This window comes from Miscanthus floridulus, chromosome 1, assembly GCF_019320115.1.
Source record: "Miscanthus floridulus cultivar M001 chromosome 1, ASM1932011v1, whole genome shotgun sequence".
NCBI classification, from domain to species: domain Eukaryota; kingdom Viridiplantae; phylum Streptophyta; class Magnoliopsida; order Poales; family Poaceae; genus Miscanthus; species Miscanthus floridulus.
The window spans coordinates 768091-781615 of record NC_089580.1 but is presented as its reverse complement, the minus strand read 5'-3'; the positions used below and the strand labels follow the sequence as shown (position 1 = coordinate 781615).

Below are 13525 nucleotides of genomic sequence, written 5' to 3'. Positions count from 1 at the left end.
GCTCACCTTTGGTGGAGCCGGTGATGAGGACATTGTAAGGCGGCACCAGGGGGTCCCTCCGCCCCACGCCTCCACCACCCGAGAAAGCCTCCGCCCGAACCCGGCCAAGTCCCCTCCCGCCTGTCGCCGCCATGCTGCGCCGCTCCTGCCGGCCGCGGAACCGGGTTACAGCGGCGACGGATGGCCGGGACGGAGCCCGCGCGGGGCTCCGCAGCGGGAGGTGGGCGGCGACGGTGGCAGTGGCAGCCATTGAGGCCTGAGGAGCGCCGCCCGGCCCGGGAGAGGAAGGCTGGGAGGGAGAGAGGTGGCGCCCGTGCGTGCGGGCACGTGTGGCGCCGGCGGGCGGCGGCTGTGAATGTGCGCAGGTCGCAGGTGAGCTTTGCTCTGGAGTGCGTGTTTGGTTTGTATAGATAACGAGCCTGGGCCCACCGGCCAGTGACAGAGTTCAGGCTTCGATCCCAAACACGGCGTTTCATTTATTTTTTTCGCTGAGGCTCGCGGTAATTTTTTAGTCTCTACAGATGTATGTGAAATTGACACCATCCGATGCCGAAGAAGAATGAAGAAAGGACGACGAAAATTCACACTAGAAAAATTACTGATCTTGTTTGGCTCTCCACGACCACGAAGAATCCAACAAAAGAGAGGCCATGCAACTACAAGGGGGAGAGAATAGTTGCACGGTGAACAAGTTGCGCAGGCATGAGATGATCGAGTATGCTAGAGTTTGCCGTCCCGCGTTTAGATTGCGTGCGTGCTCCGAACACCACCTGTCGTCATTTGTGAAGATCCCTTTCTCGGTTAGCGTAGCGTGATCGCAAGTCAGTCGGTTTTTCCAGGCTCAAAGTCTCACTTTCCACACAATCCGCTGGTACGGGCGGCGGCGTGCACTGACGTCCCGGCTCTCGCTTCCTCGCCGTGGCTCTATTCAGACCCCGTTTAGATGCGAAATTTTTTTGTTTTTGGCTACTGTAGCATTTTTTTTTTGTTTGTATTTGGTAAAAATTGTCTAATTATGGACTATTTAGGCTTAAAAGATTCGCCTCGCCAATTATAGGTAAACTGTGCAATTAGTTATTCTTTTTACCTACATTTAATGCTCCATGCATGTGCCGTAAGATTTGATGTGACGAGGAATCTTAAAAATTTTTGGTTTTTTTGGTGGGATCTAAACAGGGCCTCACTTGTATGCATGCTCAAGAAATTAAAGGATACTCCCAATCTTGGTTTTAGCGAGCAGAGGGTGCTATTAATAATGTTTGGCGCATGGGTGTCCGTACCATCCGAACGCCGTGCGCCATGCCCCGCTCGCTGTTGCGGTCTTCTCCCACCGCGCGCCCCACTCTACGCCACTCGCTCGCTTGCTCCTCGCTCTCGCCCATCGCGCGCCCCCTTGCTCCTGCCCGTCGTGTGCCCCACTTGCGACACTCGCTCCTCGCTCCTCTCTCCCGCCCGTCGCGCCCCCCACCTACGCCGCTCTCTCCCGCCCATCGCGCGCCCCACCCGCACCTTGCTCCTTGCTTCGGCCGTGTGCCACGCCGCCGTCTCCCTCCCATAGCACGTGTCGCCCACCCAGCCGAGCCAAGGCAGGTGCTGCTGCTGGTGCTGGTGGTGGTGGTGCTAGCGCGTCGCCGCTAGTGCCGGTGCTGGTGGTGCTCGCACGCTGCCGCTCACCGCCGAATCCCACATTCCCACCTCGACGACCGGAATCGACCAGCCCTAGCCTTCCCCTCCCCTATATTTTAAATGTATGTTTTAAGTGTTTTAGGTGTTTCAGATGTTTGTTGCAGTTGTTACATATGGATGTTGCAAAAGTAGATTGGGATGTTGCACATGTTGCATTAAATGTTTCAGAGGTACGTTGCAAGCGTTTGTTTAAAATGTTTCATTTGTTTCAGGCGTACGTTGTAGTAAGTGTTTTATCTGGATGTTGCATATGTTTCACACACATGTTGCAAGTGTTTTATCTAGATGTTTCATATATTTCACACACATGTTGCAAGTGTTTTATTTAGACTAGATGTTGCATATATTTCACACATATGTTGTGTTCCAAAAGTTTTATCTGTGTCAGATGTATGTTGCATTCAAGTGTTTTTCATGTTGCAAGTGTTTCATGGGGGCACTAGGCGCACGGCTTGGGTGTCAGGAGATGGGGCACGCCGAGCAAGGGGCCAGCTTCCGAGTCCTGCCCACGCAAAAAAAAGAGGAGGGGGCCAGGAGGAAGGAGCGACAGACGCAGCGACAAGGCAGGGTATGTGTGCGAGGCAGGGACAAGGCGGACGGTGGCGGGCTACGCGGCCGTCCAGACGTGAGGAGCGACGGATGCAGTGTCAAGGGCTAGGTGCATGTGCGAGTCAGAGCGAGACGGATGGCCATGCGTGCGTCTGAAAGCGTGCGTCCGTTCGGACGCTAGCAACACCCTTGCTATTCTAATTCTAATTCTAATATAGTAAGGCAGCTTGGTTTGGCCGCCTCTCAGGCTATCCACGTCGCCTCCATTTCCTTCGGCCTTCCGATTTGACGATCGACGCTCCGTATTCACTCCACCGCCCGCTACAGTCCATCGCCCCCGCCACAAAACCATCACTGTCGCTCCTCGACCCCGATGCCCTCCTCCTCTCCGCGCTCTCATCCGCGCCTCTTCCCTCTCCCTCATCTCTCACAGCGGCGGCTAGGGCAGGCCCCCAGCGCGGCGGCCAGGCGAGGCCGTGGCCTGACAGCCCCCCAGGCATGGCGGTGCGGCAGAGCGGGCCGAGTGCTCCCCTCGGCATAGCTGTGCGGTGGCTCAGGTGGGCCCCAAGGGCGCACCCAGCATGCAGCGGCTCCGGCGTGAGCAGACGCAGGTGAAGGTGGCCTATCTCCTTGCTCCTCCTCTCTTTCCCTTGCCGGAGCCCAGCGTCGATCTGTGCGATCTGTGCTTGTTGCCTTCTTTGCTGGGTCGATCTGGGGACCTCCATGGCTGGATCCGGTCGTTCCCCTATCTGTGTAGAGCACCAAGCATGAAGCTTTGGGGGCCTCCATGACCGGATCAGTCCTCCCACGCCTGTGGCCGTCCCTTTCGGGTTTTGGTTACCGTTGTTCCTCGCCCCTTCTTTCTGCGTCATGCTTCTTGGCTTCCCCAGCCGCTGCTCGGTCCTCCTTACTATGGCTGCGTTTTGCCTTGTGCCTTCGGTTCTTTCTGCATTCCACCTTATTGACCGCCGTGTTCCTCCCTCTGCTTGTGGATTACCGTTTGTTAGGGTTAGGCGTTATAGTAAGCACAGTCGTTGGCCCGCGCTGTCTTTCGTGTCTCAATCGCAGCCTTCCTGTGCTTGCCGTTCTGTTCTTTGCCATCCGGTTTGCTTCCTTTTAATTTTTGGCTTTAATCTTTGGTTTCTCGGCGGCCGCCCCTTTTGCCTTTCATGCTCCGCCTGCGTGGCTCGATTGAGTGTTGTTTTAACCTTTGCCTTCGTTTGCAGGCTCCTCGACGGCCCGCCGGTTTGCCATCTTTCCGACGTCAGCATATTATGTAGGTAATTTGTTCCTACTCCGGCTCTGTGCCCCCATGTTTGCCAGCTTCAAGATTTCTTTGCTTATGTCCTGCTGATTCGTTTGGTTGCAATGTCTGTAGTCGCGTCTGGACCATCCGACGCCACATTGCAGCCACATAGAAATTGTGTTCCTGCTGGTCCACAGCATGCCAATTTTTTCCCCTTCAATATTGTATTTTCTATTACCTGAGTTGAAGTCTCTTTGTTTGTTCGAAAAAGTAACTTGAGCAGCTCTATCCATTAGTTAAAATGGTTATAGGTACCGGCCTAGTATATTACTGTGCCTACAGATTCAAGCCTGCTCATGCATCAATGTATTGCATTTTGCTATCATGGTTACCTCAAAAGAACAGATGTTGTCCTTATTTTCAGACAATCCCCTAAACCTGCAGTTAAAAAACTCTTTTATCTTCCTCCATGCATCGTGATATTATTTCCCCCCTAATGATTGAATTTTTTCAATTTCTAACTCTGTCTAATATGTCATATGTGCAAGGTGATATTATTTTTCCTCTAATGAAATAAATACTGCACATGGCTGTTCAATGATGTACCTCTTTCAGCTCTGTAGCACAAGAGAGTATGGCTACTGCATATCTAGTCCTTCAGGTAATAAACCACACCCTTGTATATTGATGGCCTTTCTCAATATTTTTGCTCCTCAATCCATTATTGCAGCCTTTATTTTTCTATTGCAATGTATTTCTCAACCAATTGATGTATTATATCTGTTGAAAAGGGATCAACCACTTTGCCGGTCGCTACCAATCGTACTATCAGAGTGTTACCGCAGCAACAACCAATTGACATGAAGCAATCTAAATTTTTTGTTCGAGTTTATTTATTTTATTTTATTTAAAAAAGGAAAGCGACAAAGATTGATACCGCAACAACAACTAAGGGTGGCAATGGGTAAATTCCCATCGGGTATGGCCACCTCAGACCCATCCCCACCATAAAAATTTGGTACCGTCAGAATACCCATACCCGTCATGGGTGGGGAATTTTCCCCAGACCCATACCCGGCCGGGTAAATCATACCCATTGGGTCACCCGTACCCGCCAACAATTTATTCACACACATGAAAATCAACAATTCAACAGCAACCACCACTAACCAGAGCATATGAAATTAGACAAATAATAGCATATAATAATATCTTCTGTAAATTAAGATTCCTTTTCATTTAGTTTCTCCTCTACATTAGTCATGATTAATGTAGAAGTTACTGATTATAGACATGGTTTCGAGAACTTCCAAGTTGAGTATTGGACTCGTTGACTCCAGAACAAGTGATGCACTGCAACACTGAAGAAGAGTGTAGCCATCTTGCAAGTACCCTACCTCCTGTTGAAGCAGCATTGCTTGACTGGACCATCAATCTCATGGCAGATGTGGTGAAAAATGAAAGCTACAACAAGATGAATGCTCGCAACATTGCTATGGTTTTTGCACCAAATATGACCAAGGTTATTGGCAAGCATATTTGTTTCTCTCTACCTGCATTACTTTTCAGAATCTGTAGTCTAACCACGGAGCATTGATCTCTTTCAGTTGGTCGGGTATTTTTCACCCATGGGTAAACGGTTACGGGGACTGCTGGAACATACCCATACCCGCGTACCCGATGGGTGAAGGGTTTGGTCTATTTACGTACCCGTGGGTAGTGTGTTTAGTCCATATTTACCCTAATGAAGTAAATACCCGTCGGGTATCGGGTCGCGGGTCCCATTGCCATCTTTAGCAACAACCATGTACTAGAACTCCAGCAACGAACTCAAGCCGAGCAAGGATCAAGTCCAGGATAGGTGTGGGCCGGCCCGACTGTCCAGGGCCAGAGGTCACGATAGGGCTAGATCCCCGATGCCAAAGCCCGGCACATGGCACACGGTTGCATACCTAGCCCCGGCCCAGCACCACACGCAGAGGCCCTCGGCCGCCGGCCGGTGACGGGAGGCACAAAGGGCCCATCGTAGGGCGACAACCGCACAGCGAGACTGCCTGCCGTGGGAGGAAGGACAGCGGGCCGAGGAAGTGGCCGCGGGGGCGTCGTGGTCGTGTTTGCTTTGGGGGGCGGGGGGGTTCCACCCTTGCAAGCTTCGGTTTTTTCCAGATGAGACGAGGCAACAATGGCAAACGAACAAAAACGTCTGCCTTCGTCTCGCAGCGCAGCGCAGCGCTCGCCATTGCGTCGTCCCGGCCGGCATCGTCATCTGTTGGAATGGAACCCCGTTCGGCTTTGGTTTGGTGGCGTTTCTCCGCCCACTCCGATGGATTAGAGTCTCTGGCGATCGAGAAACGCTGGCGGCGCCGGCGGCTTTGTACATGTCCCTGTTCCCGTCTTGATGCGCGGAGGCACGGTGGTGACAGAGGACAGAGGACGGACGGAGACCGACCAGGAGACCAGCGGGCTGTTTATTGGAGCACTCTGGCCAGCCCGGGAATCATGGCATTTCTTGTGTTACCAAAGCCCGAGTTGGATTGGCCTTGTTGTGAGTTTTTTTGTTATCACAAAACGCGCGGCATATATTACCAAGTAAGGAAAACGTACATATACGCGTATGCATACGAACACAAACGCAAAGGATACGGATGAGGAAGCTGCCCCATCCAAACTATACAAAGACCCTCCACAAAAAAGAAAAATAAAAGGAAGTCCTTGAGAGCCTTCGTATTGCGAGTTTGCGACCCATGTGCCTGCAGTTTGTTCTGAACGTACGACACCACTACATATGCATTTGCTTTTGCCATGTACTGACTACGTCGTCCTCGTCCAAATCTTAGAGACGTCAAATGAGAGGATTCCTTTTGGTTGCAAGGTTCCCAAGGAAGAGGCATGCAAACCTCTCGCTTGGGACGGCAAAGACGGGGGACATGGACCTTAAACCAAAGTACAGATATGAGATATCACTCTGGACCGATCGCCTCCGTCTTTGGATAAATCAATCCTTAAAATTGTCTTAAATAAAAAAATCAAGTTTAACTAAATTTATAGAAAAATACGTATTCCTTCCATCCAAAAAATAATGCAACTATAGGACCCGTACCAGTTAAATTAACTTAATTTTTATTAGGTTTATATAAATAGTATTAGCTTTTATGTCTAAAGAAATTTTTTTATAAAAATATATTCTATAACTAATCTAATAGAACTTATTTTGTATCCACAATGTTAGTAGTTTTTTATATAACTTTACTCAAAGTTAAAACTGTTTCACTCCTCGAAAAAACGAGAATTGCATTCTGTTGTGAACATAGGAGTACAATAATATTTATGACACCAAAGAAATAAATTAGAAAAATATATTTTATGGTGTATTTTATAATATTAATTTAGTGCCATAAATCTTGGTACTCTTTTCTTACAAATTTAGTTAAACTTAAAGAAGATCGACTTATGATAACTTTAGAAATTGATTTATTTAAGGATGGAGGGTCTGGCACGTAAATTTAATTTATGTTCCCAGCATATAAGTTACCCAAAAGCGCAAGCGTGCGGGCCAAAAGTGGGGCGCGCATATTCATCATAGCATAGTCAAGTGCCTATGACGACCAGAATAAATTACTCAACGCTCACTCAAGTGGTAAGTATACTTATTAGTATCTAGCATAGTACCAAATTGGCAGATCAGTCAAGTACTCTACGATAGGACTAGCAAGCAGCCGCGAAGTAAATTAAGCAGATAGGAGCAGCCGGCCGCACGCTGGATTGCCAATTCCGGAAAACGGGCTGGAGGATCGCCCACTGCTCACCAGTCCGGACAGGAAACCACCCCCACCACCAACACTAGTACTGGACTAGAAGTAGCACTACTACTATTGTACTGGTACGGAGCATAGGAACACACTACTATATATATAGTTCCACGTTGTGTGTGTTTCTTCGACCGGGCCATGAATCCAGTCGACTTGCCGACTTGGTACATATATTATTCATTCTGATGAGCGAAATGTGTATTTGTCGTTGCTTCCTTTTTCCAAGCAAAAGCTCATGTCCTGCCCAAGTTGTAAGCTATAAATACTGCATGCCAAATGCCACGCTAGATAGCTACGTATATACTACTATTACTCTGCCTGCTCCCAATGCAATCCAGTCGGGTTTCGTGGTGAACGTACGCAAAGCAGCAGTCGACGCTACCCAGCCGATGCTTATCTGCATTGGGTCTTCTTGATCGTGTTAGTTTAGACGTTGGATGGATGGAAATACAACAGCAAAGTCTCCTTAATTGACCCTGTTTTTGTTTCGTCATTGTGCCGTCCATGCATGCATGTCTCATGTCTGCCACCGCCCACCGCTATCGACACAGAATTATGCATGTCGATCAGCGACATCTATTACTTTTATAAAGATAAGCCCCTAATCTATTCTCTTATACCAGAGAGTGCCAAGTCATCCTTTTGATCCCCACCATTGCTAGTGATTATCCTAGACGTTTGATGGTGGAGGGCCTGACTTCTAGCCTTCCACCGCGACCCATCACTTATTAGCCACTGCACGTCACTTGAACTTCACCTCCTGCCTCCTCTTGCACTCCCCATCTCACCACTACGTGCTCCTATTTACCAGGACACAAAAAAAAATGTTAGAATATGCTCACCATGTACTTATTATTAGTTCTACTATATGTTTGGAGAATCAGTTTGTTTCTCTATATAACCACACATTTGTAGGCACCGTAGTAAGTGACTAAGTGCTTTCTTACAATTTATCTTATACGCATCTTAAGTTTTTCTCCGCTTCACTCAAACAACATAATTTTTACTACTAAAAAAACTTGAATGGAGTTATCCTCTCATACATTTCCGTGAGATCCCAAATATTATTCTTATACTACAGCATCCTAATTAAATGTCCAACTAATTTAGCCTTTGCTTATCTGAAATTCATGCCTCCCGCAGCAACGCGCAGAGAATTCATCTAGTTCCCTCAAATCCGGCCGCCACCACCTCTCATGCCGCGAAGAATATCTATCCCAAACCCCGAACTCTAAACCCTGACCACATCTAAAGCTTAAAGAGGTATTCAGTGCAGAGAGGACCGATAGAGACCGGCCACGGACTGCGCCATGAACCGGATCAACGATAAAAGGAAAACGAGTGCTGGTGGACACGCACTCTGAATAGTGAATTCCGAAACGCGTATCCATTAGTTCATCCGCTGTCGTCGGTCTACTTCCTACACTAACAAACCAACCGATTGATCCGGACATGACATTTGCACACGCCACACATCTTCCCAACAGCTAGCTGCACGGAGGGACATTTTGCAGTTTTGAACACGCTACACATGTGCTGCATAGTTACACATCACTACTAGTGTATCTCTCATGGTCCCTGCTGCCAAGAGTCAACTGCAGGCCGCTTCTTCCACAGGATCGGAGGGCCCCTATACGGCACCTCGTACATGTGCAGCTCCTTGGGCTTGCGCGTCTCCAGCAGCCACCCCAGACGTGGCTTCTGCTCATCATCCGTGGCAGCAGGGACGACGTCGCCGTCCCCGGCGGCCTCATCTGCGCGCGAAAGATGCATACATATAAATAACCGAGCTGAGGTTATATGCATGTTAGTGTTACGGATCAAATCTCTATAGTTCAGATTGATGATGTTTGTGATGATATCAGGTAGGAGCAGCAGGAGGAGGAAGAAGTTGCATTATTATATTACTACCTCCATCGTCGTCGTGATGATGATGGCGGTATGGCAAGTCCTGGTAGTAGGTGCAGTCCCGGTCCCCGGAGTAGGGCGGCCCGAGGACGTCGAGGACCGCGCACGCCGTGGCGGCGGCGAACCGGTGCATGTTCCCGCCGGACTCGGGGAACAGCACCAGGGCGTCGCACGGCGCGCTCAGGTCGGCGTCCACCACCCGCTTCGCCAGCCTCAGTACTACGGGCATATGCAGCCAGTCGCTAGGCAGTCAGTATATATACAGCTCAACCAATTTGTCGACCATATGCATATGCATCAGACGGCCTGGTAGACAGAAGAAATTAAACTTACGGCGATCGCCGCCGCCGACGGCGACGGGAGGGCCGTCGGCGTTGACCCAGTCGTACGACGTGACGTGCAGCGAGCCGAGGAGAAGCTTGCTGAACACCGTCATCCCGGGGTGGTCGTGCAGAGGGATCACCGCGCCTGGGGGCAGCAAGAAGATGACGATCTGCATGCAGATATCACAAGCACGCATGGCCAAGAAATACTTCCTGTTTATTAGTAGGCTCGTGAAGTTAACGCATGCATTTCAGTTCAGCTGGATCATCGTATCCCGTACCGAGAAGTTGTTGCATTTGTAAATGGTGGTTCGTGTGATGATAGGATTAGGATGTGTTCGAGGGACGGAAGCCGCGGCGGCCTTGGTGACGGCTCTCAGGTGCACATCTTCTGCTCCCATCTTGTCTGCAAAGGAAAGGACATGCATGATGATTAGCAAACTGAACAAGGCAGACTCATATTGATTGTTGGTAATTTGGTATTCCTATATAGAAGCCCGATCGAAATGCACAATACAGGCCGGGCCGAAGCCGAATTGAAGGCTGATCACGAGGGCGTCGATAAGATCGATGTTCCTTTCGAGTAAGAAGTAAGAACAAGATTACTAGCCGTGTAGGCTGATAATAAGGTTTACACATCTCGCATCCACAGATCAGAGATTTCACACCTTTTAAGCTGCACAGCTTTTAGCTTGAAGTGCCAGAGGCTGCTACTGATGACAATTACAGTAGCACACAAGACAGTAATTAAACACATATATATACCGAGCATCATGCAATGCGATGGCTAATGATGAGGGCGGGGCGGCGTACGTACCGAGGATGTCTCTGATGAGGGCGACGTCGTCGTGCGCCGGCACGGTCCCGGGGCCTCCGAACGCGCGGCGGCACGCGGCAAGCAGCCTCTGGAGCGGCGCTGGCGCGGTCGTCGCGTCCACCTGCACGCGCCGCCGCACGCTCACGCCGCCGCTCCGGCGCCTGCCAGGTGCATCCCTCCGCCGCCTCTTGACCGCGGCCGGGGCGCCGCCGCCGCCGCTTCCTTCCACCGTCTTCATCAACACGTACGTACGTACAAGCCCCCAGCAGACAGCAGCTAGCAGCAGCGGCAGCAAGAACCGATCAAGATCAAGATCTGCCTTTCCAGCAAATTAAATCCGGTGTTGCGGTGGGGTTTAAATTGACGGCCGAGAGTTCCCTTTCCGTTGTCCGCAGATCCCTCGCGCCGACGAAAGCATGCAAGAACCGCGGCGCTGCCGGGAATGACCAGGAGCATGCGTGGGGTGGGGAGCAGAGCCAGCACGTTAGTATAAAGGCAGCTAGTTCGGACGCAGGCAATCCCAGTGGGTGCCTGGGTGGGTGGTGTGGTGAAAAACCGCGGGCGATGGACGTGATGGGGGCGGGGCGGGAGGTCCACGACGACGCGGCGCGGTGATACCACCGGTGGATTTTCACGGAACCGTGGTCCGTGGCCACGTGTTCCAGGACGGGCGATTGGACGATGGACGGAAGCTTTGGTTGGTTGCGCCGCGCTCTGCTCGCCCGGGCGGCCGCCCGCGTTTTCGCGGGGAAACCGCTCAAGCGGCTTAGTGGACCCGATGACTGGATCGAAGGCCAGAGACTGTAGAGAGTGAGAGGAGTGAGGGATCGGACGAGCGGCAGAAACAACGACTCGTTGCCTGTCCGCTTGCATGTGAACGCTACCGACCAGCATCGTTTGTAGTTTGTACTCCTAGCTTTGTTTTTTTTTTTTTCTGCTATTTTTTTGTCAGCTGATTTTGTTGCTTTGGATCATTCAGATTTTGGGCCGTTGGATGTGTTTCAATATTCGTGTTGATGAGTTTCAAGAGATCTTTAGACGTGGGTTGGAGATTTTGTTACCTTTTGCTCGTGTTCCCCTGGTGTTTCCTTCAACATCTCCCCGTGTCGCCATTGTTGCTTCCCTCACGGTCTCTCTGGCTGCTCTCCTCTATTTGTTAGTTAGTCTTGGGCTGAGTCATGACATCCTAAAATAAGCGATGTTTTAGATTTGTCCTAAGTCAAACTACAAATTTAGAGAAAAAGAACATCAATATTTATGACATCGAATATGTAGAATATTAAAATATATTTTGTAACACCCTAGGTGTTTGGCTTCCACATAATTGCATTTCATTTCATAAACATATGCATCATCTATGTCATCATGCCATTGTCACTGAAACATACATATGCAACATTTGCAAATTCTGATTGTTTCATACTTGATTGCTTATGAATGGTAGTAGTGAAACATGTGAATGCAACATGAGTTTCTCATACCTTGAAACAGGGCAACATGGTAGTAATATGACAAGTATAAAATAACAACAAGGTCATGAAACATGTGAAACATGAAATTGTAACATTTGAGTGAATTGCTTGTTTTGTGCTTCATCACGTGTGATCATTAGAAATTGGTAGAGCACTTGTGTAAAGTGGTTGATTATGGTCTAATACACCTTAACTACACTTAGGGTAATTGTTTGGACATTGTTCATGTGGACCAAAATGACCAAAATGCCCTCAAGTGGAGGTTTGACTTGAAATGACCCCCTAGAGTGACTCTGTTTGACTGATTCAAAAGACCAACTTAGAGACTTTGCATGGCTGTGCACCCTTTACCAAAGTTGTAGCCAATTTATTAAGGAACAAAAGTTGTTTTATGATCAACTCATGAAAATGACTAGAACATGCTCAAACATGGCCCACAAGTCATTTTTGATGGTGGAATCAACACTGAAAAATATTCTAAGTCCTAACTGCATTTTCAGTTGGATCAAGCCAACTTTGGCTTGATGTAACTTCTGATCCATGGCGAATTAGATGGTGGTCCTTGAAAAGAAATTGTAGATGGATGGTAGACCTACAATTTTCATGTACACTGTTTTTGCAATGGACCAACGGTTTAGCCGTATTAAACCGATGAAGTCGCGCTGTCAGGCGATTCCCGTTGTCTGAATGTGATCTACAGTGACTAATAGTCATCAGACAACGAACGCCGCATGTTCACCACCCATCGCCGGACTTCTGCTCGCGCTGCCACGCGCCACGGGCATCCTGGCGCTGCAGGCCGCGACATGAGCACCCCGCACGCCTGCCCGACGTACTCGCCTGCTCCATTTGCCTCTCTCTCGCTTCCACCGCGCGCAGCGCCGAGCCGCCGCAGCTCCTCCGGTTCCGACCGAGCATCGCTGTTGCCTTGCGCGCTCGCCACTGCAAAAACGCATTGCCTAGTTCGTCAACAGCTTCGCCGTGATCCCCTCTACCACCTCCACCTTTCAGCCGAGGCGATTGAGGCTGGGTAAGGGCGTAATCGCCAGTTCTTCCACCACCGCCATGGCGGGACCTCACCGAAGTTGGCGCTCCACGCGGCCAACTGTCACCGCGACCTTCCCATCCTTTCTCTCCCTTGCGCTTGCTGCTGTGTGTGACGCTGAAGCTCATAGAGTGGGCCACTAGGGCCGAGACGCCGTCGTCTCGCCGGAGCCGGCCATGCCGTGGCCGTGCGCCGCCATGGTCGTCGCCATTGCCAATAGCCACAGCAATAGCTTCAATTGAGGGCACCGCTAGATGCGCACGGGCGAGGTGAACACCGTAGTACCACTGGACTCGCCGGAGGTGCCACCGGCGACGAGTTGCGTCGCCGTCCGTTCTTCCTCCCCTGCCTGTCTCTCTGTCGCGTGGGACCCATGCGTCAGCCGTCGTTCTCAGGCGGGAGTCAGCGTGGGCCGCGTCATGTTTGGGCCGCGCCAGCGCATGCGTCGTGGGCCGTCGAGTCTGACCGGGCCGACCCAGCAAGTAGAGTTAGGGTTTCAAATTCATTTCTGTTTTATTCTTTTCACAGATTTGTGTATATATTCAAAAATATGTATCTCCTAGTTGGTAGATTTAAATGATGTGGTTCCAATTTTGCTGAGTTCATGATAATGTCTAGTTTTTATTAAAAATATAATTTATGCTATGTTCTGTTATGAAAAATGGAGTTG

The 13525-nt window shown here is 49.9% G+C and overlaps 2 protein-coding genes across 3 annotated transcripts in view; both read right to left on the bottom strand.

Annotated features, from left to right (window-relative positions):
- LOC136452279 (chlorophyll(ide) b reductase NOL, chloroplastic-like) overlaps positions 1-482 on the bottom strand; it is a 14600-nt gene extending 14118 nt beyond the window's left edge. Inside the window, exon 1 of one of the 2 annotated variants that reach the window (XM_066453814.1) lies at positions 7-482. In XM_066453814.1, coding sequence (XP_066309911.1) covers positions 7-250 — 244 coding nt within the window. In that variant the 5' untranslated portion in view covers positions 251-482. The remainder of the gene's footprint in view (positions 1-6) is intronic. The other variant, XM_066454890.1, reaches the window with a different exon arrangement.
- An 8121-nt stretch (positions 483-8603) lies between these two features.
- LOC136470733 (plant cysteine oxidase 2-like) lies at positions 8604-10891 on the bottom strand. Its single transcript, XM_066468476.1, has 5 exons — positions 10339-10891; positions 9803-9927; positions 9532-9691; positions 9202-9417; positions 8604-9044 (listed from the first exon to the last, which is right to left on the bottom strand). The coding sequence occupies exons 1-5, from the start codon at positions 10574-10576 to the stop codon at positions 8860-8862; spliced, it is 924 nt and encodes a 307-aa protein (XP_066324573.1). The 5' UTR covers positions 10577-10891; the 3' UTR covers positions 8604-8859.
- Between the last annotated feature and the right edge of the window lie 2634 nt (positions 10892-13525).